At 35.6% G+C, this 26619-nt stretch overlaps 1 protein-coding gene across 1 annotated transcript; it reads right to left on the reverse strand.

The window, feature by feature from the left end:
• Positions 1 to 2150: 2150 nt before the first annotated feature.
• Positions 2151 to 23952, reverse strand: LOC146731601 (rho-associated protein kinase 2-like). The gene is made up of 17 exons (XM_085492946.1): positions 23773 to 23952; positions 21975 to 22007; positions 21212 to 21358; positions 20331 to 20515; positions 17900 to 17969; positions 17079 to 17182; positions 16241 to 16427; positions 14729 to 14822; positions 14233 to 14327; positions 11449 to 11649; positions 10153 to 10297; positions 9262 to 9424; positions 8744 to 8891; positions 8427 to 8556; positions 7923 to 7988; positions 7461 to 7593; positions 2151 to 4627 (listed from the first exon to the last, which is right to left on the reverse strand). The coding sequence occupies exons 1-17, from the start codon at positions 23782 to 23784 to the stop codon at positions 4621 to 4623; spliced, it is 1920 nt and encodes a 639-aa protein (XP_085349072.1). The 5' UTR covers positions 23785 to 23952; the 3' UTR covers positions 2151 to 4620.
• Between the last annotated feature and the right edge of the window lie 2667 nt (positions 23953 to 26619).

Below are 26619 nucleotides of genomic sequence, written 5' to 3' on the forward strand. Positions count from 1 at the left end.
TGTTACCATGAACTATAGGTATTTGTGTTTCTGTTACCCCACAATCTATAGAAATGTATTTTGTTGGACGTCTGCGTCTAAATAAATAACATCGTTTGACAAGTCTTATGGTAAAGAGATACAATAAGATTGTCTACGTTTAGGACATGCATATTTACTCAAGCAGAGTAAAATGACCTGAATATTTTGTCATAGTAACTAAGACCTTGATGCAACAGAAAAAGTTTGTTAATTTGTTTTTTATTGAAAATCAATGCATGTCCATGTCTTTTCAGTCTTTTTAGTCCCTGTTCGGACGAAAACGGGGACTTATAATTCGGTCTCCCTCCGTCCGGATTCATATCTCAAAATCCCTTGAACCGATTCTGTTCATTCTTTGAATGTTCCGAGTACTTTATGTGGGATATATGCACATGCAATGGTTTAGCAATTTTATTCAAAATGGCCGACTGGCAGCCACCTTGTTTTTTGAAAATGTATTTTGGATGTGCTCTGTCAGTTTTCATTCAAATCTGGCACATACATGTACTTTATACATGTTAGGATGCATGTCCATGACAATTTGTTTCAAAATCTTGTCAAGGATGGCCGATTGACAGCCATCTGACTTTTTGGCTTTACTACTATATTTCCACACTTTATGTACCATTTTCATTCATATTTGGCACATACATATCAGTGTGTTTCATAATCAGATCAAAGATGGCCGAATAACGGCTGTTTTGATTTTTGGCCATATTACTACTACACGAAACACGTGTTTTGATGTAAATAAACAATCTGTTGTATATGCCACTTGGAACTCAATTTTCAAGGACACATTCACGACAACCCCTCTGCTTTAATATGACGAGCACAAAGAGAACTTTCAAAAATTTAACAGGTACTTTGTCATTTTCAATGACTTGTTAATTTTATTTTAAACTCTTCAGAAGTCATGTGCTTTTGTGGGTATTGAAAAGAAACCTAAATATTTTTTTTTTAAATGAGAGGGAACTACCACTTTCTATGTTGTCTTGACAATACACCGTCAACATTAGAGACAAATTCTATGGTGCATGTGTTCCTGGTCACAAAATGGTGACTATGGTATGCATTTTTTTCAAATTTATATCTATTGCGGGAAGTGTTAATCTGAATAGATTCCTTTGGCCAAGCTGATACACCTCATACAGGATGACGAAAATGTTGAGGGAAAAACAGTTATCGCACTATTAATCTCTCACATTGCAATATTCATAGGAACATTGTCAGGTGTTCATTTTGATTTGTGGACTTTCAATCCCAACAAGCTAATGCTTGAAGCACAAACTTTTTCAAATAAAATTTATGGATTTGCATTTAAAATTAAATCAAATTGAGTAAACTAATTAAATTAAAAAGGATGAATTATTAAATCCTACAAACACTGCGGTATTTGTAGACAGCAAGTTATTTCAATTCAAATAGGTTTGATCAGTAGATCAAAGTTAAAATCTTACCTTCGATTGATACCGAAAAGGGTCGACCTCTACCATGGACGAGTGTGTCGGGAACTTGCCTGGCACAAAAACAATTAAAACAAGCCATGAATGGAAAAGTCCTTGTTAGTTATCCAATCTAAGTGATATAGATTTGTTTATAGTTAATATAGTACTGGTACTTGTCCATGTTGGGAGATATTGTTCTTCCAGTACAATAGAACAAAATGGCCACCGGTCGGCCCGTTTGAATCTGTATATAATGACTAGATATATAATGAATATGTATAACTTGAACATCAGTCAAACATGTCAGAGAGATATGGCACTAAAACCACATCCGTTAAAACAAAATGTCTGCAGTCTGCCATTTTGAATCCGATCTGAAAAAATAAAATGACATATGTCAAGGTCCAATGTATGTACCAAGTTTCAACAATATCCATCTGTAAACAGCCAAGAAATGGTTGATTTTGCAGTACAAAAATGGCTACCATTCGACCATCTTGAATCAGATTGTGAAACAAATTGACCTGCGTATGTGAGAAGTTTGAATGTAATCAGTCCAGGCATGGACATGGCCGCACATCCCCGTTTTCAAACTTTCTTTTAACACAATCCAGACGCCTAGTGACAAATGCATTTTCTGTAGGTACATACACACACAAAACTGCACAATACATACTAGTATTTAAGGTTGATATATTGAATTTATTTGTGAACTTTGAATAACGTATCAACAAAAATTCATGCAAAAACAGAAAAAAAAATCACCCATTCCCCAAAAAATGTAAATTATATTTTTTGTAACTATATTAGCTATAGTAATCCTGTACAGAAAAACAAAGCACATACTGAGTTGAATTAGTTGAAAAAAAATAGTATAATGAAAATGGGATTGTAATTGATTTCAACATCCTGTAATAACCAGTCAGAACTGGTTACATGCATCAAACAGTCAAAAATCAGCTTCTTGTATCCATGTACAATATCAACTATAATTTATACATTGTTTACCACATTTTGATTAAATATTTTTAAAGCTAAATTTGGCACAATTCTTACTAATTTAACTATGGTAACAGGAGTAGAATAATATACAACAATCCCGGTACATTTTTATAATCAAAAAAAAAAAATCAAAAAAGCTCAAAAAATAAGTTATTTGCTAATAAAATGGCATGACTGGTCTGTACTACTAAGCAATGCATGTTTTTATTTGAAACTTGTTCTATAATTTTCATTACACAAAAACCAATGCATATTATACTTGAATGAGTGACAACTTTTTTACTTTGTCAAATGTTTGAACCAAATGACAGTTTTTCACTTTCACCTAATGTCTAAATTAAAATACATACAGTATGATATCAAAAAAAACGAACGATATAATCCAACTTAATATTTCTGAGCAACCAATCAGAAATAACCCTCTGAGCGATAAGAACCACAGTTGTGAAAATGTTAAAAAGCCGGAGGAACGAAAAACCTGGAAATAAGTACATCTGAATTTTCGTCATAAATAGATTTTTTTTAAAGTTATATTCAATATTTTGTATGAAATGCAACTCCTTCTCGTACATTTGAATTTTTAATTCCCAGTTTACATTACCAGGATTTGATTTTCCATAAATTTCGTTCACAACTTCAATGAAGATTTGTCTTCTTAAAGGGACACATAGAGTAACTTTCTGATTTGGCTGATAATATTTATGACTGATTCTAGTGCAGATACTTGTGTGAAGAAACGTTAGTCTTACAGTGAGCACCAGTGCTCCCTCTACAGGTCTGATTTTGTAGGGATCTGGAGTCAAGATGGAATTGCAAAAATCTGTTAGATCACAAATTGATGCTGGTATTCTAGAAAAAATTAAAATTAAGCGAGAGCGTTTCTGAAGGCACAGACAAATTTTCTTTGATTGTAAACTTATTTTGTTTATAAAATGTGAATTTCATTTTTCCAAATTACAAACCCTGCAACTATCAGAAGAAGTTTCGCAAACATTACTATAACAATGTTTGATTTTTCAGTTGCATCATAGGTGCCCAGGGAACTAGTTGCATCACATCAAATCTCAGCGCATCAGTGATGCATCATATCGGGTGTAATAATGACCACACTATTGAGTATTGTGTAATCTCTGCCTTTAAAGCGCGATGGTCGTCGCACAGCCTGTGTTCGAATTTCATGTAAATAAACAATGTATTTTATACGCGTTGTACACGTCGCGATGAGTCCCATATCGAACAGGACGCCCACGACCCTTTAACCTTTAACCACTTTTTTTCTATATTCAACACATCCGTGCTGGACATCTGATTTTCCTATTGGTTTGGTATGTCCATAGAAGCTTTCAGTTTCAGCAGACAACGAGTTAATCATGAACTAAATGAACATAATTTCTCATTGCCAATATCAAAACCTCTTTTTTGACAAAGTGACAAAAGTTGAAGGCTCAAAGTTGTGTGTGCTAACCATCTATAAGTATTTACATATACATTTGTGCAACAAGAAATGTTGAAGACATTTTGTCAAAGCCAGCGTAACCTCTATCATCTTTTCCTGCCAAAATTTAAACATTTTTATGTATTTTGTGATAATTTTTTTTTTGCTAATAATTTTGGACTAAACGGGTATAATTTCCTATTGGCTATAGATCTTGATCAAAATTTGGGAAAAAATAATTAAAAAATTGTGAGTTTTAATTCATGAAAGCTGAAAGAAGACGACTTTCGTGGTCAAAAGTCAAATGGTTAATTGAAATGTGTTCACTATCACAATATTTCACTATTTTTTGTCAGAAGTTAAGGCAGTTAAAGAAACAGTTATTAAATTACATCTTATCGGCTAAGTTCACAGATTTTCTGGTCCAGTACCCAGAATATCTTATTTCATCCTTTATATAGCGAATCTAAAAAAAAGCATAGATGATAGATCTGCTAAAAGCTTACAAAGATTTAGTACGTTTCAGAATATTTTGAGTAACGAAATTGAAATGGGAAAAAAAGAAAAAAAAAATCTCAAAGTTACAGAATGTGCCCCTCCTAAAGAGGTTTATCAATATGGTTATGATTCAAATTGGAAAAATTAGCTGCCACTTCAATAACCATGACGATGGTCTTCCATTGATTTGTCCTTCATATAATACATATTCCTATATTATGTACTGAAATAAAAAAGAAAAAAAAGATGAATGAAAATATGGAAAAAATAAAATTGTTACACATGTACTACTTTGACAGTGCTGTTAAAGACGACATTCGAACCATTATGTTTTGCCCTGGTACTAAAACTAATATAAATTTCACCGTACAACATGATTCACACTTTTTCTGTTCTGTTATTACTTGCAATGAACCCAATGTTGTAATACTTAAGTATATCCATAACTCATCATATGGTTACTTTCGAAACACTGAAAATATGACTGTCAAGTCATGAAATGCTTCACTTTCCCGAATAATCACAGTGTTCATTCAGACTATCGTGAATGTGTACGTGAACGGGTAAACTATGCTTCGGTGTGACCTGTTGGTGACCGTGAAATGTTCTAAATACTTCTTCCACACTAAGTTTTCCTATCAAAAATTGTGAATCAACAGTTTTTACCAACAGTTGCTAACAGATCATATTTTACTTCACTTCCACATTGTGTTTAAAAACACCATTTTTATTGGTTAATAACAGGATAATAATAAGATGGAAATACAAAATACAAGTACCCATTGGCTGGGCCATAGTTAGTATCATGAATATTAATGTGCATTGAACCAATCAGAGTGCTGTATAACTAATGTGGTGATAACCCAACTGTTCTTACCTGTGACTGTGTTTGATTATTAAGGCTGTTGTGCTGCTAATTTAGAACTACATGTACGTCTCAATGAAAAGTAACTGGATTGATTATTATCTTTGTTTTGTTGTTTAGGTAACGACTTACTGCAATGAAATCATGCACCAAGCCTATTTGAGATTACCCGGTAATGTTAGAAAACCAGGTGGGTCTCACAACCCCTTTCATGCAAATGGTCCTCAATTAGATGTTCATTACATGCATCCTACTTGCTAGCAACAATTCAATCTTAACCAATCAACAATGAGTACAAGAGCTAGACTACCAATCAGAATGAAGTTTACAGAATGAATTAAATTGAGTTGATTTGAATCAGCCAATTAGTGTTGAGAATGTATACAAATTAGCCAATCAGCAATGAGATTTTATGCAAGACAGCCAATCAGTGAAGCGATTTCATGCAAAATTTGTCATTAATTTTGGCAAATTACAAATGACCGTGAATGATAAAATAAGAGAGAATTTTGTTCATATAATTGCAGACCTACTTGTGATCATACTACCGTTAAAGTCCTATTATAAACCGCGGTTTATATTACAATGTATCAATTTAAAAATTGGGATCAAAAGCTCAAGTTCGGGGTGCGGTTTCTATTACGTACATATTGCAATCACTAAATGGGCGTGGTCATTTTTTGTCCACAACACATGCACAAAACAAACAATACACCGTACAATCTCTTGAATAGGCGTCGGGGAAGAGTGAAAGGCCTTATTTTGGTTCTAAAATAGGCGTTACGAAATGTTGAAAAATTACAGTCAATCAAAAAAAAATTCTATATGATACAAAAAATACTCAGTATTTTTAACGTAATATGCATTTATTTTTTTTAATTTTCTTCGTAACGAAAAGTATATTCTAACAGAAGTTTCAAATAAAAACACGAATGCACTGCTTAGTAGCAAATGATCACATAACGGTAGCTCGATCCGGCCATGCTGCTGGTCACAAGTGAATAACTTACTTGTTTTCGAAGTGTTGATATTGGTGATTATTATTTAGTAGTGATTACAATAACGCACGAAAAATAAGTTCGTTGAATTGTTATAAAATGCAAGTAAAATTCAACTTAGTTTCCCCGTAAGCGAATGATTTCAGTCACATGTAAACAGCCGATACGATATCCGCCATGCTTTTGAATGCTCACGTGACGTATTATTGACCGGATGGGTCAAGTCGCTAATTAACCAATCAAAATGCTGGATGGTGCCCACGTGTCTAAATTACATAGCTCATTTAAATATGTTAATGACAGTTCAGCGACCTCATGGTGAACGCAACACGGAAGAGATTTACCGATAATGTAGTGCGATCTTTTGCCTTTGATTTCCATGGGAAAACGGCATGATTTTTTTTTTAAATCAAGAAATTATTTGTTTTCGACAGATAAATTGTTCTTCAATGCTCAGTTTAACACTTTTACGGTGATAAAAGCTCATTGTCTAAAACTTACGAAACACAGACGTATTCAGAAAGAGTATTGACAGAGGTCGCCGCCAGAACAAAAGCAGTTTCATTGCCTGTCTGACATCTTATCACCGCTGAACAATAAATAGGTGTGAATATTTTTAGGCATGTTGTCGAAACAAAGAATAGGATTAGGAACAATGCCGTTTTGGAACAGCTGGTTGAAACAATGAAGTTAGTCACGGTCTTGTTGAATTGGGGGTGCGGTTAGTAATAGGTACTTTTCAAGTTTTCAATTTTTGTTAAGAACTCTTTAACCCCGAAGCCGGAATTGGGGGTGCGGTTACTATTACGTATGCGGTTTATATTAGGACTTTAACGGTAATATTTGATTAAACTGGCCATTACAATCAAATATTCAATTTAATTCATAACAAATAAATTTATGTAAATTATTATATTATGCCTTTCTTATAGCACAAAATTAGTCAAGGCACTTTAAAAAAAATAATGCAGAGAATTGAATGGATGAGTGGAAAGAAATAAAAAGAGATTCATATATGACAATAGAACATGCATATTTTAAACCATGCAGAGCTAAGTATACCGAGAGAATGGAGTGAGACAGTAACCCTGTCAACTACGTGGACTACGACTGACAGCAAGCCTCATAATACTAAAACAGACACGAAATGCAACTACGTGTATATTACATGTACACATGCATACACTGCTTACCTGGGTGATCCAGCAGAAGGTGTCATTGCTTTATTGATAATTTTCTTACTAAGTCGATGAACCCACTGTTGCTGATCTTCAGAACAACTTGCCAGTAATAAAAGATTCTTTGCCGTGTTCACATCAAAGTTAACTATAAAAAAATGATATTGCATGAAAGTTACATATAATGTTATTCAATTTGCATAGTGTAATACTGTAATTATAGCGAGGGAGTCGTCACCTGCGCATGCGCCAGATGGCCATCGCGCGTCATTGTTTACAAACAAGCGTCTACCCATGAGCCTTTGCATTTTTAGCGTGTATTGTAATCGTCGCTTGGGACTCAATTTTCACAAATGCGCAGGTGACAACCCCCTCGCTTTAACCAAAGCCATTTTTAGATTCAACTTCATTTTTTTCAAAGAACTGTTGATCATGGCCTGTTATTTATGGCTATATCTCTAAAACCGTTGCACTCACCTTTGCATGGTGGTATGACCTCTTCTTTCTTGTCATAATGATCTTTATGTACTTTCATATGGCACCCTTCAAAGACAGAACAATTCACATTTGAAAATAAGATTTTACAAAAGCTTCCATTAAACGGATAGACAGAATGGCTGCCAACCTTTTCACAACCAGTTCTCTTGTGGGGAAAAGGTTAAAGAAAATCCAGTATTTAATCCAACAAAAATACTATGACTTGTTATGTGCATTAAGAACAGGAACAACACAGGACTGACAAGATGAAATTATCTCAAAACAAATACAGCATGTTCGGTGGTTTGCGTAGAATATACTCTTAGTTGTGAATAATCGACTCAGAAGGTCAAACCAACTAACTCCCTGTTGCCAAGCAAACTAATCACACATGACCAGGTTGAAATTTGTACGAAATATGAATGAGATCATCTCTGGCTGGTCTAAATAAACAGAAATATAACATTGAACCAATCTGAATACAATAGAAATAGTGATACTCACTCCTGCATTCTAAGGCTGTGGGTGGTTTGATGATACCGCCCAATGGTATCCTGCATGATTCACAACCAGTTGGCACGTGAAAATGTACTGTTAGAAATTCATGGTTCTTGAACTGAATCATCTCCTTGTCCTGTGAACAGCAAAATAAAATAAGTCGAATGGTGCTTTGTTATACAACAGTTTGCTATCGAATATTACACACTTGTTTTTCACATAACAGCCAACCTTTAACTTATGACTGCCTGTCTTGTAATGGAGTTCAACTCTGAAAATTCAGATGAGGAAATGTTTCCAGAATGCTTTACTGCAGATCTTACCAATATAGGCGGCAAGTCATGGGCGTTGTCTCGTTCTATTTTGCTTTCTCCTTCCCCAGCGTACAATAATTGAAAGATTCGTGGAATGTCTTTAGCATCTGCATGTTTAACATCACCCTGGGTTACTGATCTCACATGGTATAGTTTACTGCAAAGGGAGCAGATTTCGATGACGTTGTCAGTGGCAATAGACTTAACAGAACATCAGTGTAGACAAAACATTGTGAGGCATATCATTGTTTCATTTTTAATACACAAATTCATACATCAGGCATATTACACAATAAATCAGATGTATTACACCATGAATCAGGTATATTTGAATACAAAATGTATAATGTTGAAATCAATTCTTTTCAAGAGTGTTTAATTTCACTGACAAGTATGGACTCTTCACTAAAGAAATGTCATGAGCGCAAGGCTTATAGAGGAACATTGACCACCAACAGCATGTCATAACCTTACACCATCACAATGACACCAACGATAACAAGACAGACGTTGTACGTCATACTTACTCAATGTCTAACACCATTTCTGGATTTGATGCTTGCTTTACCCCTTCATCATTATAAAATACAATTTTGCGACTACTAACAACCACATACTGTTTCTTCCAACCATAACGTTTAATATTCTGACGATTTGGTATCGCCAACCAGCCTTCAACTCGTGAAGAATCTGTACATGACAATGGAAAATAATTTAAATAATTTCACCATATTAGCATTTGACAAAATAAATAAAAATAAATTTAAAACACTACAAATTTGTTTACAATAGCCGCAACTCTAACTGTGAAACCTCTTAACCCTGTTTCATCACCAGTTTCTTCTTTTCATCACAAATTCACAAAATAGTCCCATTTATAGTACACACTTTTCCTCAAAAGATTGCGACAAAAATAGCCAAATTTATTGAGCAAAAACTGACAATTTACTCAAATTGTGTCTGTTGGCCCTAAAATTAGGATTCAATTCTAGAAATATTGAAGAATTTTAAAATAAAAAGTGCAGACAAATTTGGACAAGAAAGTCTGGTAGTGAAAAAGTTATTAAAGTAGTTCAGTACATTATCGCACACGTGTACTGATATGGAATTTATGAATTGCATTTACCACAGTCAAAGGTCAAACCAAACCTACATATATTATGAAATAATATTTGCTTTTAATGTCTTCATTTGGTGACTTGTATTTTGCCTTGGGATTAATGTCTGAGCCAGCACCAATGAAATGAGTGAAGAGTTTAGCATCTATTCTAGAAATTCATCAAACTTCCACAGCGGACAATTAATTTTATAAAGATTTTATGAGTTTATTTATTAAAGGGATTGAAGACTGTGTACTTATATAATGAGATAATTTGATATTCAGATACATACATATTATTAGTTTGTAAAGTATTTACCTGTGATGCCTTCTTCAGAGTCCAAGTCCATACCACTATTAATGCTGGCAGTGTCGCTATTCAGGGCTTGTAATTTAAAAGAAATCTGTTCTATTTCACTGTCTTTACTATCAAGCTCCATCTGCAGTTGCATTTTCTTCTGGTACTCTCATGTGTGTGTGAAGTTTGAACTTGATCAATCCAGACATGTCTCGGATACGGATCCAGAACTGAATTCTTTAAAACAAATTGGCCGCCAGTCGGCCATTTCAAACTAGATCCAAAAAAAATGATGTGCATCAAGGTCCTATTATGTTTAATGTATGTACCAAATTTGAACAAAATCCGTCTATGCATAACGGAGATCCGGGTCCCGAATGGTGAAAATGTGCGATTTCAATGCATTTTCGGCCTTAAAGCGGCCGCCATTGGTTATCGTTAATGAGATCATGAAACAAATGAACATACATATTTGTGACATGATGTACCTTGTGTGTGTGAAGTTTGAACTTGATCAATCCAGGCATGTCTCAGATACGGATCCAGAACTGAATTCTTTAAAACAAAATGGCCGCCAGTCGGCCATTTCAAACCCGATCCAAAAAAAAATGACGTGCATCAAGGTCCTATTATGTTTAATGTATGTACCAAATTTGAACAAAATCCGTCCATGCATAACTGAGATCCGGGTCCGGAATGGTGAAAATGTGCGATTTTGATGCATTTTCGGCCTTAAAATGGCCGCTATTCGGCTATCGTTAATCGGATCATGAAAAATATGCATGTGCATATGTCCCATATAATGTGTGATGTATGAGTGAAGTTTGAACTTAATCGGTCCATGCATGTTCAAGATACAGGTGATCACGGACGCACGCACGGACGCACACAGGGCAAAACATAAGTCCCCATTTTCGGACTACGTCCGAACAGGGACTAAAAATCTATGGGTCAACTGAACATACACTTCTGTAAACCAAATATCACAGTAAACCATGACCACATAATGAGAGAAGGTTTTGTTTCGGCAGGTTTCACCTAATCTACTTTAACTATTTGAGTGCCAGATATTATTTCCTCTCCCAAAATTTAATGCAAATATTTTCAAATTTTGTAAAATATTCACTAAATTTCATCATCATTTTGAATCGTACAAACAGTTTCAGATAATTGCTATTACATAGTAGTTTTTAATCGAAATTTTGTCAATTTTTATCAGTATTTTAGATGAGAGAGGAGCAGACTAGAAAATTATTTTGTACATGGCGCCAAAAGTTGACAATGAAACCCAAAGGATTAATACTTAATTTATTATAAATACAAACTTACATTTTGCAACTCTGACAATTCCCACTGATACTTCAAGGCCATCTCACTGTACTTCGCTCTCTCCTGTTTCAGTTCTTGTTGAATTTTCTTATTCTGTTTCTCAATCTTTATGAATTCAGATTGGCTGATCTTGTTTTTCTTACCAGAAAGGTCCTTCCGGTTCATAACCTCAGCGAGTTTATTGATTGCCTGGCACAGAATGATACAGATTAGTTTGTGTTTCCTGACATTTGAAATCCATTTTAGAACAAAATAAAATAAAACATGATAAGGTAGGTCAGAATTTCAACATATGATACATGTACTGTGAATCCATTAATTATTCGCTGGCTTGTAATTTTGCTATTTTCGCTGATAAGTGAATTTGCTAAATTAAATCCACGTGAACAATAAAAATAATTGTTTTCCTGCCAAGTTTGTGAACTAAAACCCAGTGAATTTGCTCAAAACATCAAAAGAGGGAAATTAAATGGTTGGGGTCTTGGATTATTTTTGATGATTTCTACACTGGTTTCCATGGTGAAGTTATTTATTCATATCTCAAGATTTTGCTTTCTTGTTTGCGCCTTCTATAAGCCAAAGTGTACATGTAACACAATCCAAGATGGCTGCATATTTTTTGCAGGGGCGCCCTCTATAAGCCAAAGTGTACACGTAACAAAATCCAAGATGGCTGCATATTTTTGCAGGGGCGCCCTCTATAAGCCAAAGTGTACACGTAACAAAATCCAAGATGGCTGCATATTTTTGCAGGAGCGCCCTCTGTAAGCCAAAGTGTACACATAACAAAATCCAAGATAGCTGCATATTTTTGCAGGGGCGCCTTCTATAAGCCAAAGTGTACACGTAACAAAATCCAAGATAGCTGCATATTTTTGCAGGGGCGCCCTCTATAAGCCAAAGTGTACATGTAACAAAATCCAAGATGGCTGCAGATTTTTGCAGGGGCACCCTCCATAAGCCAAAGTGCACACGTAACAAAATCCAAGATGGCTGCAGATTTTTGCAGGGGCGCCCTCCATAAGCCAAAGTGCACACGTAACAAAATCCAAGATGGCTGCATATTTTTGCAAATGCACCCTGTATAAGCCAAAGTGTACACGTAACAAAATCCAAGATGGCTGCATATTTTTTGCAAGTACCCCCTCTATAAGCCAAAGAGTACATGTAACAAAATCCAAGATAGCTGCATATTTTTCAAGGGGCACCCTCTATAAGCCCAAAGTGTACATGTAACAAAATCCAAGATGGCTGCATATTTTTGCAGGAGCGCCCTCTATAAGCCAAAGTGTACACGTAACAAAATCCAAGATGACTGCATATTTTTGCAGGAGCGCCCTCTGTAAGCCAAAGTGTACACAACAAAATCCAAGATAGCTGCATATTTTTGCAGGGGCGCCTTCTATAAGCCAAAGTGTACACGTAACAAAATCCAAGATAGCTGCATATTTTTGCAGGGGCGCCCTCTATAAGCCAAAGTGTACATGTAACAAAATCCAAGATGGCTGCATATTTTTGCAGGGGCGCCCTCTATAAGCCAAAGTGCACACGTAACAAAATCCAAGATGGCTGCATATTTTTGCAAATGCACCCTGTATAAGCCAAAGTGTACACGTAACAAAATCCAAGATGGCTGCATATTTTTTGCAAGTACCCCCTCTATAAGCCAAAGAGTACATGTAACAAAATCCAAGATAGCTGCATATTTTTCAAGGGGCACCCTCTATAAGCCCAAAGTGTACATGTAACAAAATCCAAGATGGCTGCATATTTTTGCAGGAGCGCCCTCTATAAGCCAAAGTGTACACATAACAAAATCCAAGATAGCTGCATATTTTTGCAGGGGAGCCCTCTATAAGCCAAAGTGTACACGTAACAAAATCCAAGATGGCTGCATAGTTTTGCAGGGCGCCCTTTATAAGCCAAAGTGTACATGTAACAAAATCCAAGATGGCTGCATATTTTTGCAGGGGCGCCCTCCATAAACCAAAGTGCACACGTAACAAAATCCAAGATGGCTGCATATTTTTGCAAATGCACCCTGTATAAGCCAAAGTGTACACATAACAAAATCCAAGAAAGCTGCATATTTTTGCAGGGGCACCCTCTATAAGCCAAAGTGTACATGTAACAAAATCCAAGATGGCTGCATATTTTTGCAGGGGCGCCCTCTATAAGCCAAAGTGTACACGTAACAAAATCCAAGATGGCTGCATATTTTTGCAGGAGCGCCCTCTGTAAGCCAAAGTGTACACATAACAAAATCCAAGATAGCTGCATATTTTTGCAGGGGCGCCCTCTATAAGCCAAAGTGTACACGTAACAAAATCCAAGATGGCTGCATATTTTTGCAGGGGCGCCCTCTATAAGCCAAAGTGTACACATAACAAAATCCAAGATGGCTGCATATTTTTGCAGGGGCGCCCTCTATAAGCCAAAGTGTACACGTAACAAAATCCAGGATGGCTGCATATTGCAAATGCACCCTCTATAAGCCAAAGTGTACATGTAACAAAATCAAAGATGGCTGCATATTTTTGCAGGGGCGCCCTCTATAAGCCAAAGTGTACACGTAACATAATCCAGGATGGCTGCATATTGCAAGTACGCCCTCTATAAGCCAAAGTGTACATGTAATAAAATCCAAGATGGCTGCATATTTTTTGCAAGTACGCCCTCTATAAGCCAGAGAGTACACGTAACAAAATCCAAGATGGCAGAATACATTTGCAAGAGCAAACAAGTGTCATATATATATGTTTATATACAAACCTGAATTTTCAAAGTCTTTTCCTGTTGTAATATTTTTTCATGATCTTTCTTAATTAATTCAATTGTTTCAGTTTCATTTTTCAAAAAATTATTGTCTGTGATAAAAAGAAAATTCTTTTATAATCAATTCAGGCTGTGTTGTGCGACCGTGATGTCAAAGAATTCAAACATACCAGGTTAGACACCACAATCCAAACAAATAGTTAAATGTGGTTAAAAATAGATCATTGTTGAAAACGAATTTCATCAGATTGAGTAAAAGTATTGTAAAAAGCACTGCAAATCAGTTATATTTTGTTGAACAAAAGTGTACATCAAACAACATATCAAATAAAAAAGATGGTTTCCATGGAAACACTATGTGATATCCCCATGTCGTTAAACACAGTTTTGAATAGCAAAGAGAATATAAGGAACTTTTCATATCAGAAATGAGTTAACTACGTCCACAACCAATCAACACTGACAAACTGGTTTTTAATGATTCAAAGCTTACATTCCATTGCTACTTTGAGTTTTTTGTTCAGTTCATTCTTCTCGCCAACCAGGTTATCCATTGTATCCGACAAATGATGATTTCTTTCCTCCAACTGTAGATAAAACAAAACAAAACTCAAAACATTGTTCACTGTAGGCAATAAATAGTGCACTGACCCCAGCTAACATAACATGTGGTGTTCCACTCTCTATACGCCATAAACCAATGCCTAGAATCATTCCACTCACAAGAAATCCACTAACGCACACCTAGCCAGGATTCTAATAATATCTTAGTAACAGATATATGCAAACACTATATACATGGTGACCATAGTATGGTTAGAGAATTCTTCTATAATCAATTGGTCTCCTAAAACCACTGTCATACCTAGAGCAGTGACATATAGCTAGTGGAATGTTACATAGTTGTAGAACAGCGAGTGGTTAATGAAGCAGTGAGGTAAAACTCATTCAACAACTGAAAACTGCTCCTCTGTCAGATACAGACTAGAAATGGAACGATGCAATGAACGACTATCTTCAAAAATATTTCCTGCAAGTCAAAGTTAAACAAATAGGAAGAAAAGATGCTAGCTGAATAAAATAATAAAACACTGATCAAGAACAAGAAAGAGTGAGTGCCCAATGCCCTGAGTGATCAGTATAATTAAAGCGCCCTCTGTGTTATAATAGCCAATTAAATGCAGGAGCGCCCTCTGTGTTATAATAGCCAATTAAATGCAGGAGCGCCATCAGTGTTAGAAACACTGATCATGATACTTAAAGCTCCCCAGTGTTAGAATAGCTAATAGAAGGTGGGAGCGCCCTCACAACGCAGAATAAGAGAAAAAAGAATGAAAGGAAGGAAGATAACAAAAGAGTGAAGACTTACTTGAGTTTTTTTCTTGTTCCAACTTTTATGAGGTGGAGATGGTGATAAGAATGTTAGTGGTAAGAAAATAAAAATAAAAATGCAAGCTTGAGTTATGGCAGAGAGAAATGAAGTTAGGATGTATAAAATTTTATAAATTACAATGAACAATTTTTTTTAAGCATTAGCACTATTTTCTATCAAGTTGGATCAATTTGATTTTCATTTTTTTTTGTTTACACACAATCTATTGAATTGGTTCACAATGAGATAAAGCCATGGGATGATCTAGTATGATAATGATAATGATGTCATACAGCCATGTTTATCTGCAGTGTATGAGTACAAGATCCACTCAGTTAATTTTTTGAATGTTGAAAGTCAACTTTTTTCGCCTTCCAGACTATAAATCTGATTAATTTTTTTCAAAATCTCTCAAAAATTGTCATAAGAACCTACAGCCTATGGAAAATTATGTCCATTACAGAATTCAAAATTACTGTAGTAGTTGTCCTTGGAAACACGTTTTGCCATATGACAAACACACCTTTAGGATAATAATTTTTTTTTTTTTTTTTTTTAGAAATCACAATGGAGGTTTTTAGAAAAGCACAGAAAGTATAACATAAGGCAAACCAGAATCGCAAGTCTGCTTACCATAGTGATAATACTGTTTTTCTCATTCATCTCTGATTTATGAGTCAGTCTCATCTGCTCCATTTCCATTTCTAACATCGTCTTTTCTTTCTCCAGATCATCATACTGTCCTTGAGCAATGGCTCTCGCGAGTTGCTCTGAATCAGCTTTGGTTAGAGTCAGTTCCAGTTGCGCCATCAGAGAATCCCTGTAAACAGATGAAAAACAACACAATTTTAAGTGAAAATGTCATCAATATCTTGAAAAAATATGCTTACAACAAAACATCAAAAACGAACTTGGCTGATATATCAATATTGCCAATTTTATAAGAAAGTTTGAAAAATAAAAACTGTTAATTGTAATTATAAAGACAATAGTGACTATGAGGACAGCATTTTCCCCCTCATCTATGATATTGGCAAGGTAACAAAAGCAAGTGACTGAAATTGAATTACTCAAAATAAATCAAAGAAGTTATAGAGCAAAATCATTAGCTGGCTTTGTCTTTATGTTAAATTTTAATTTCAACAACAGAATTTAATGTTTTCTTCACAAACCAGTGAATTTAAAACATAGTGAATATCACTGCAATACCAATCCTAGAACAAACCCTATGACTATTTCTTGTACAGTATTGAATATTGAGTGATTTAAATACTGCCGATACCAACGGGTGTCCTGCCACGAATGAAACCAACAACAGTTCATATTTCGTGTCACAACCACGTTTCATGCACAGCAACAAAATACTTTTGGACATGGTTTTATAGCCATCAGGAAGAGCAAGCTTAATATTCAGAACAGATTAATATTCACACATGAAATGAAGCTGTACTGGAGAAAACAAAACACAAACCTTGCATTTTGAAGCTTGTTCACAGTATCTTGTACATCTTGCATCTGATTCGCTCTTTCATCGACTTCCTCTTTGAGTTCGCGAACTTGTTTTTTATATAATGTCTTTAGAGGTGAGAAAACAACATGAACGAACTACACTTTTTGTGTTTTTGTAAAATCATTGAAATGTTGGATAAACTTCTGAATTGCAAAAAACATTATCCAACCCATAATGCACTGCAGTCAGTAAGTGTAATTCTTTCATAGATTATGTTCGAAATGTGAAACTAGACCATTTTACGTTCACTGTGAGATCCCACATTATGCATGAAATCAAACATAAAAATCAAACAAAGGTCATAGTGATGTCAAAGCATCTTGTGGAGGGTAGTCAAACGGCAAAATATTTATGGGTATTTCCACGCTTAATAATGTGTTATTACATTTGATGAGGGTCAATTTCAAATTCAAGTAATAGAATCTCAAAACAATACTGTGAAGTACTTTATTTTAGCTAGAATTAAATATGAAATATAGGAAAAAAAGTATATTCGCTGGATTTTATTTTCACGGAATCAACCCTTCAGCGAAAATAGCGATAAAATATAGTATTCTTTTCAAAATTCATTTTCAAAATTAAATTGTCTTTCTGAACGTGCCAAGCTTGACTGAAGTTGGGCCACCAAAATACATTTTTAAACGCATGAAATTAGAAGCACATATTGTGACTAATAAAATAAAGAGTCTAATAAACATATCTTTAATACATCTGTCATTATAAAACCTTCTACAGCAATGCAAAGCCATACATTCAACCAATCACTGGTAAAAAATACTCACTGAGAAATACTGCTCAGCCTCAAACTGATCCTGTAACTCCTTCATCTGAAGTTCATTCAAAGCCAAATTACTGAAAAAAAGGAAAGAATTAATAAACTTACATCATAATGGTGATGGAGTCCTTTCCAAGATTTGTTTTAATACATAAAGCGACAATAGCTGTAACTATCGATTTATTTTTTATTTTTAATAAAAAGTGTTATTAGCGCAGGCATCACCAAAATGTGAATACTGAAAGCATATACGCTATATCCTGATGTTGTACAATAAATCAGAACTGCCATGTGACAACATCAAAACTGTGGTGTCGCTGGGTAGTTTTTACAGCCCGTGCTCACAGTTTAAGAGAAAGATAGCTATATATAATAAAACAAGTCATTGTCAATGACACGTCCCCGTTCCGTTCATATTTGAGTGACATATACATTCAAAGCAGATCATGACCGAAATGCACCTGCATATGTACAACATATTGTGCTAAATCTGAACAAAATCCATCCATGCATGACTGAGATCCGGTTCTGGAATTGTGAAAATATGTGATTTTGATGCATTTTCAGCCTTAAAATGACCATCATTCCGCTATTGTTAAGCAGATCATGAAACAAATGCACATATCTATTTGTGACATGATGTACCATGTGTGTGTGAAGTTTGAACTTGATCAATCCAGACATGTCTTGGATACGGATCCAGAACTGAATTCTTTAACAAAATGGCCGCCAGTCGGCCATTTCGAATTTGATCCGAAAAAAAAAAAAGACGTGCATCAAGGTCCTATTATGTTTAATGTATGTACCAAATTTGAACAAAATCCATCCATGCATAACTGAGATACGGGTCCGGAATGGTGAAAATGTGCGATTTCAATGCATTTTCGGCCTTAAAGCGGCCCCCATTTGGCTATCGTTAATGAGATCATGAAACAAATGCACATACATATTTGTGACATGATGTACCTTGTGTGTGTGAAGTTTGAACTTGATCAATCCAGACATGTCTCGGATACGGATCCAGAACTGAATTCTTTAAAACAAAATGGCCGCCAGTCGGCTATTTCGAACTTGATCCGAAAAAAAAATGACGTGCATCAAGGTCCTATTATGTTTAATGTATGTACCAAATTTGAATGAAATCCGTCCATGCATAACTGAGATCCGGGTCCGGAATGGTGAAAATGTGCGATTTCAATGCATTTTCGGCCTTAAAGCGACCGCCATTTGGCTATCGTTAATGAGATCATGAAACAAATGCACATACATATTTGTGACATGATGTACCTTGTGTGTGTGAAGTTTGAACTCGATCAATCCAAGCATGTCTCAGATACGGATCCAGAACTGAATTCTGTAAAACAAAATGGCCGCCAGTCGGCCATTTCGAACCCGATCCAAAAAAAAAAATGACGTGCATCAAGGTCCTATTATGTTTAATGTATGTACCAAATTTGAACAAAATCCGTCCATGCATAACTGAGATCCGGGTCCGGAATGGTGAAAATATGCGATTTTGATGCATTTTCGGCCTTAAAATGGCCGCTATTCGGCTATCGTTAATGAGATCATGAAACAAATGCACATACATATTTGTGACATGATGTACCTTGTGTGTGTGAAGTTTGAACTTGATCAATCCAGACATGTCTCGGATACGGATCCAGAACTGAATTCTTTAAAACAAAATGGCTGCCAGTCGGCCATTTCGAACCCGATCCAAAAAAAAAATGACGTGCATCAAGGTCCTATTATGTTTAATGTATGTACCAAATTTGAACAAAATCCGTCCATGCATAACTGAGATCCGGGTCCGGAATGGTGAAAATGTGCGATTTTGATGCATTTTCGGCCTTAAAATGGCCGCTATTCGGCTATCGTTAATCGGATCATGAAAAAAATGCATGTGCATATGTCCCATATAAGGTGTGATGTATGAGTGAAGTTTGAACTTAATCGGTCCATGCATGTTCAAGATACAGGTGATCACGGACGCACGGACGCACGGACGCACGGACGCACGGACGCACACAGGGCAAAACATAAGTCCCCGTTTTCGGACTGCGTCCGAACGGGGACTAATGATGAAAACATTAGGTAGAAAATTCCCAAACATAAAATGTGTGTTTTTTAAATAAAGTTTACACATTTTACCCAAATTTTGAGGGCTTGCATAGCAATAGACCAACAAAATACACCATTTGGATTGCGTTCTCGTACAAAGCTTTCTTGAGGCATTTTTTTAAAGGTGCAATTTTGCGTTCGGTGAAGTGCGCCACAAGTTTTGTTTTCTGTTTCAGAGGATGAGTCAATTGGCTATTTTTGTCCCAATCTTCTGAAAGAAAGTGCAGACAGAACTGTTTTGTGAATTTGTGATGAAAAGAGAGAACTAGCGACGGAAAGGTTAAAATGTTGAAAAACTTATTATTATAACTTACTGTTTGATTTTCTCGACTTTTTCATCTTGGCTCTTCAGTAACTCTTTCAATTCAGTTTGTTCCTTCTTGTACTGTTTCTCAGATAACCTAAGTTTGGCAACTTCTTGTGATACACTCTTGTAGTCGTTAGTTATTAAAGTCCTTCTCTGCGCCTCTTGTTCCAGCTGTAAAGTCAACTGCTTCACCTGAAATTTTAAAAAATGTGTTATTAAGTTTATTTCCCTTCAGACCGATGCACTATTTACGTTTTGGCTACAAAGCTTTATGTGTGTGTGATGAAAAATTACGTACTGGTACACAGCTACTCATGATTTCCTGTGACGATACTAAACCCACAGATTGTTTTTATTAACCAGAAAACACATGTGTACATTTAATTTAATAATCAGCAATACTGGCATAGTCAAAATAGTAGAACACCAGTACACGAGTTACCTCACTCCTGACAATATTGTTTTGTATTCAAAAAATAGTTGCAGACACACACAGTATTGATAAAAGATTTGCAGTCCACAACATGAGATAACAGTTCAACTTGAGTTTGTATATTTATTGTCATTTAAATTCAAAATTAGCTGGTTGTACATGCTATGTGTTAACGTTGAACTTTTTTAAAGCGTGGTGGTCGTTGCGCAGCGGTGTTCGAATTTCATGTAAATAAACAATGTATTTTACACGCGTTGTATACGTCGCTATGAGTCCCATATCGAACAGAACGCGGCACGACGACTGCCACCCTTTAAACTTATGCATACCGTGCGGTGAATGAGGTACAGTGATGTAAAGGTGAGAATAATTAGTAAACAAGAAAAAAAGATGCACATATATGCCTCTGTGACATCCAACAAACATTCTCCACAAATGCAATGTATGGATCATACCTTTTCTTCGCTAGTTTTCCTTTGTTCATCCACCCTCTGTAACTGTTGTTCTGCTTGCCTTAGTTCCATTTTTCTATGGACACTAATTTTTCTATGGACACGTTCCCGCTCCTTATAACTATTATCTAACTGCCTTCTTGCATCTGACTGAGGACAAAGAGAAAGAACAACAAGTTACATCAACTTGATACTAGCAGTCATTTATCTCTTGTGAAATTAAAAGTATTTTCTTGATGCTGCTACAATATCGGCCTTGAATTTAAAAATATTTTAGCTGAGTTCTTGTCAAATTATTTTCTTTAAACGGGGCAATGAGGCGAGGCAATTTTTTTTTTGCTAAAATAATTGACAAGACACAAACCATACAGGTTTCTACAATTTGGGACTGGGACTCCATCTCTTTCATCCTCCGCTCCAACTCAGCTGGAACCTAATGACATGCTTGGTGAGATTTGACTATCGACAAGGCTGATATCTTACGAATACCACAGCTGTAGCATTTATTATAAGCACACAAATTACTGAATATGTCAATATCTTAACCCTCATCTGGTCAAGTCAATGTAAAACTACATAGGGCTGGCAGGGTAAGGGTTAAACTGAATTTTTGCTGACAATCATTGTCGCAATATTCATAGTTTAATATATTTAATTCTGTGATTTGTAACAAGATAAAATATGGAAAAAAATAAATTTTCATTACCACAGTGTAAACACACAACACAAATTTGGTTCTAAAAATAAGGATAAACAAGTAACTCACCTGCCTACTGGGATTTGTCAGTCTGTCTGGACCCTGTTGATAACAAATATAAGATTTAAATACAATGTTTTAGTTCCGGGTTATTCTTTGAAGTGGAGCCACGCCACAGAACATTCCACGTTACTAAGACGCACACCACTGTACCATGTATTTCTATGGGCTCTGTGTGAACTGGTGTGGAACAAAGGTCGAGCCAGTGAAAAAAGCGGAAGTCGAGAAAATATCACAACCTCAACTTTGAGGCAATCCAGAAAAAAAAAATTGATACATGTTGCATATTTGACTTTTACTTTATGGTTTTATTTTTTAATAAACCCACAGCTATAAACACATACTAGTAGATAACTTTAACAAACAATGTAACACCTTAAACTGAGATTAGTAATGAAACCAACACATGGGTAGCTAGAGGGAATGCAAGTTATAGACAAAATTTATTCTAATTTTGCCTAAAAACTTCATTTTCAGCATGGTCAAAAACGTACTGTAATTTTAATCAGAATATTTTATTGCAGCTTATTTTGAATTGACCGATTTAGTAGATGGCCGTATTTGACCGATTTAGTAGATGGCCGTATTTGACCGATTTAGTAGATGGCTGTATTTGACCGATTTAGTAGATGGCCGTATTTGACCGATTTAGTAGATGGCTGTATTTGACCGATTTAGTAGATGGCTGTATTTGACCGATTTAGTAGATGGCTGTATTTGACCGATTTAGTAGATGGCTGTATTTGACCGATTTAGTAGATGGCTGTATTTGACCGATTTAGTAGATGGCCGTATTTGACCGATTTAGTAGATGGCTGTATTTGACCGATTTAGTAGATGGCCGTATTTGACCGATTTAGTAGATGGCCGTATTTGACCGATTTAGTAGATGGCCGTATTTGACCGATTTAGTAGATGGCCGTATTTGACCGATTTAGTAGATGGCCGTATTTGACCGATTTAGTAGATGGTCGTATTTGACCGATTTAGTAGATGGCCGTATTTGACCGATTTAGTAGATGGCCGTATTTGACCGATTTAATAGATGGCCGTATTTCACCGTTTTAATAGATGGCCGTATTTGACCGATTTAGTAGATGGCCGTATTTGACCAATTTAGTAGATGGCCGTATTTGACCGATTTAGTAGATGGCCGTATTTGACCGATTTAGTAGATGGCAGTATTTGACCGATTTAGTAGATGGACGTATTTGACCGATTTAGTAGATGGTCGTATTTGACCGATTTAGTAGATGGCTGTATTTGACCGATTTAGTAGATGGCTGTATTTGACCGATTTAGTAGATGGCCGTATTTGACAGATTTAGTAGATGGCTGTATTTGACCGATTTAGTAGACGGCCGTATTTGACCGATTTAGTAGATGGCCGTATTTGACCGATTTAGTAGATAGTCGTATTTGACAGATTTAGTAGATGGCTGTATTTGACCGATTTAGTAGATAGCCGTATTTGACAGAATTAGTAGATGGTTGTATTTGATAGATTTAGTAGATGGCCGTATTTGACAGATTTAGTAGATGGCCGTATTTGATCGATTTAGTAGACGGCTATATTTGACAGATTTAGTAGATGGCTGTGAGCGCAATTTCTGAACTTAAAGCGATGGTAGATAATGATTACACCCTCAGAGCCTTTCGGATACAGTATTCAAACAAAGGATACGGGAGTCAACTAAGTCTAAGAAGGGGAGTTCCGGATCAATAATACGAGGCGACAGGAGCAATTATGACGCACCTACACAAGGAAGCAATGACGCAGTACAATTAAAATGTCTTTAATACTCACGCTGTCCAACATCAAATTACAGAACTGTCAGCAACCAACAATACAAACATCCAGAGAACTTGTAAACCAGACAAAACTCTGTAGACTATGTTAACCCTGTTAATCCTCGTAAATAGCTCTATCCGCCTGTAGGAAATCTACCATCAAAGCCGTGATTAAGCAGTTTTCTCTAACTTCCTGTGTGTGTTTGTAATTGTTTCCTTCAAATATTCATACAGCACACAGAGGGCGCTGTGACCATCTTGCTAAACTTACATATGCGTAGTAAAGACTACAAACGAATACAAGTAAATTAATAGTAAACGATTGGCAGCTACAATGGCTGTATTTGCTCTATTAACAGTGCATCTCCAATGTAAGCCAGATAATTGCATTTATTGTATAATGATTTATGAAAATATTATTTATTTGACCAAACACACCTCAGCTGTTTAAGTAAGCTCATGCGCCACTAATAGAGCAAATACAGTGTACCAACAGATTACTGGACGAGACAAGTTAACAATCATCGAATGATGCTCCCATGTGATTGGCTCGCATAATTTCTGAGCATGTGAATCTAAACACAAATTATTGTCAAATATGACTATAATTTCCCACTTTTGGAGAAATTGTTTGCAATGGCACTGTTATGGTTTGTAACACCATCCTGAACATTAGAAGTAAGGGTAAATTTTTTTTTTTTTGCAATTAATATTGCTTGCTGGCAAGTTTCAACAAAAAAGTCATACCGTATTTGTCTTCAATTAGGCGCCACTTTGTTACACTTTCATGTCATGGTGGCGCTTATTTGTGGTTAAATTTGAGCAACTTTGTTTCAAATGGCGCTTATTTCAAGTTCTAGTACCGGTAATTGTGTTACAAGCCATTGTTTTTGCTCCATTCTGGTGATAGATTATTGACAATATTTTACATTACAGTCTGACGCTTAGTCACTGTAGCCTTTATTTTAAATACTGAGTAAATGACCTGTTTTCAGACAGTTTAGAAAGTTATACAAAAAATATCATTCTTTAGAAAACATTCACAGTTTGCCGTACAATCAACAGAAAAATAAAACAAACACAAATTCAACGCTTAGTAGTCAATGATCACGGTAGCAAAATCCGGTCATGCTGCATTCCACGGTTACGATTATTACTCAGTAGTAGTTATAATAACGTACAAAAAATAAAATGCAAGTAAAATTCAACTTAATTTCATCGTAAGCGAATGATTCTGGTCGCATGTAAACGCTCGGCGCGATTCGATGTCTGCCATGCTTCCTGTCTCGGACTTGACCTGGAACGCGTTTTTTGACCAGATAGGTCAAGTCGTTAATTAACCAATCAAAATGCTGGATGATGCCAACGTGATCAAATTACCATAGCTCATTTAAATAATGTATGAACGCAATGCGGAAGTGATTTGCCAATGTTTGCGATATTTTGGCTTTGATTTTGGTGGGAAAAACTGCATGATTTTTTTTTCAAATCAAGAAATTAGTTATTTTTGGAAAGTAAACTGAGCATTTAAAGAATAATTTAACACTGTTTACTGTGACAACAGCGCATTTGAAACAGAACATTTTCGCGTTGTTTTAATTTCGTTTTTATGGACTTACTGCGAAATTAAAAACCACGCTGATATTTTCTACAGTAGACTAAAAAGACATGTTTCAAGAGATTATAGACCGATTTCTTAAAAATTGTTAGAAACAAAACCAATTTTTTTTACATAAAAGCCATTCGTACAGTAACAGCGAGGGACTTCCGCGATCGCGTCCATCACTACGAACCGGTAACCGGTAGTCGATCCGCCGGCGCCCAATTCACGATCATTACGTGCCAAAATTTCAACTTTGTCTGGCGCTTAATTGAGGTGTAAAATACAAAGTTTTTGTGGCACTGGCGCCTAATTGAAGGTGGCGCTTAACTGAAGACAAATACGGTAATTTCTACAAGCCAGATGAACTAGTTGATTGAGTAGACAGTTTGACCCAAAGGTCGTTCATTATAAAATAGAGAAAAATCCTAGGTTGGTTAACCTTTTTACCACCAATTTCTTTTTTTCATTACAAATTAACAAAATAGTCACATTCATAGTCAGCTCTTTCCCTTCCGATGATTGGGCAAAAAATAGCCAAGTAAAAACTGAAAATTTACTAAAATTCCGTCTCTTGGCTCCAAATTTAGGGTTCATTTCCAGAAATATTGAAAAGTATAAAAGTGCAATAAAATGTCTGGTGGTGAAAAAGTTAAATTGTACCGTGAACAGTTTTGGAAATACATGTATCTAATTCAGCAGTGTATTATCTTTACTTGAAATACAAGTGACACACGTCGGGATTAGCCATCAGAGTGGTGCGCTCTCTATATCAATTTGTCTGACAGACATACGTACTAAGATTAGTTTTGAAGTTGTTTAGCTTCGTGGCAGCATGTTATCACTCTATCGTAAGTCTAGGTGCTATCTGAGGTCAAAATAACGTTACATCTAGCATCAACGGTCAATTAATATCACTATCAGTAAGTGCACCCTCTAACGGAACTGATTTTGTGGAAATCTTAAATCAAATTGGAAAAATATAAACCAAGTCGAGTTGTTGACTGCTGAGAAAAGTTTTCAAAAAAATTGTAGGTGACTTCTGAAGAAGCAAACAAAAATATTATGATATCTGATTCCTTTGTTTTCACACTAATTTTGTTTATCAAATGTGATTTTCTTTGTACCAAATTACAAATAACTAAAGCAACTATTTCAATGTACTGTTGTACTTGGTATAATTTTCCACCAATAGTTTTGATTGGCTGAATAAGTCATCTAGCAATCATGTAAAATTTGAATAAATGCACCAAAAACACAGCT

The sequence above is a fragment of the Saccoglossus kowalevskii genome, chromosome 18 (genome assembly GCF_978046115.1).
Source record: "Saccoglossus kowalevskii chromosome 18, keSacKowa6.1, whole genome shotgun sequence".
NCBI lineage: Eukaryota > Metazoa > Hemichordata > Enteropneusta > Harrimaniidae > Saccoglossus > Saccoglossus kowalevskii.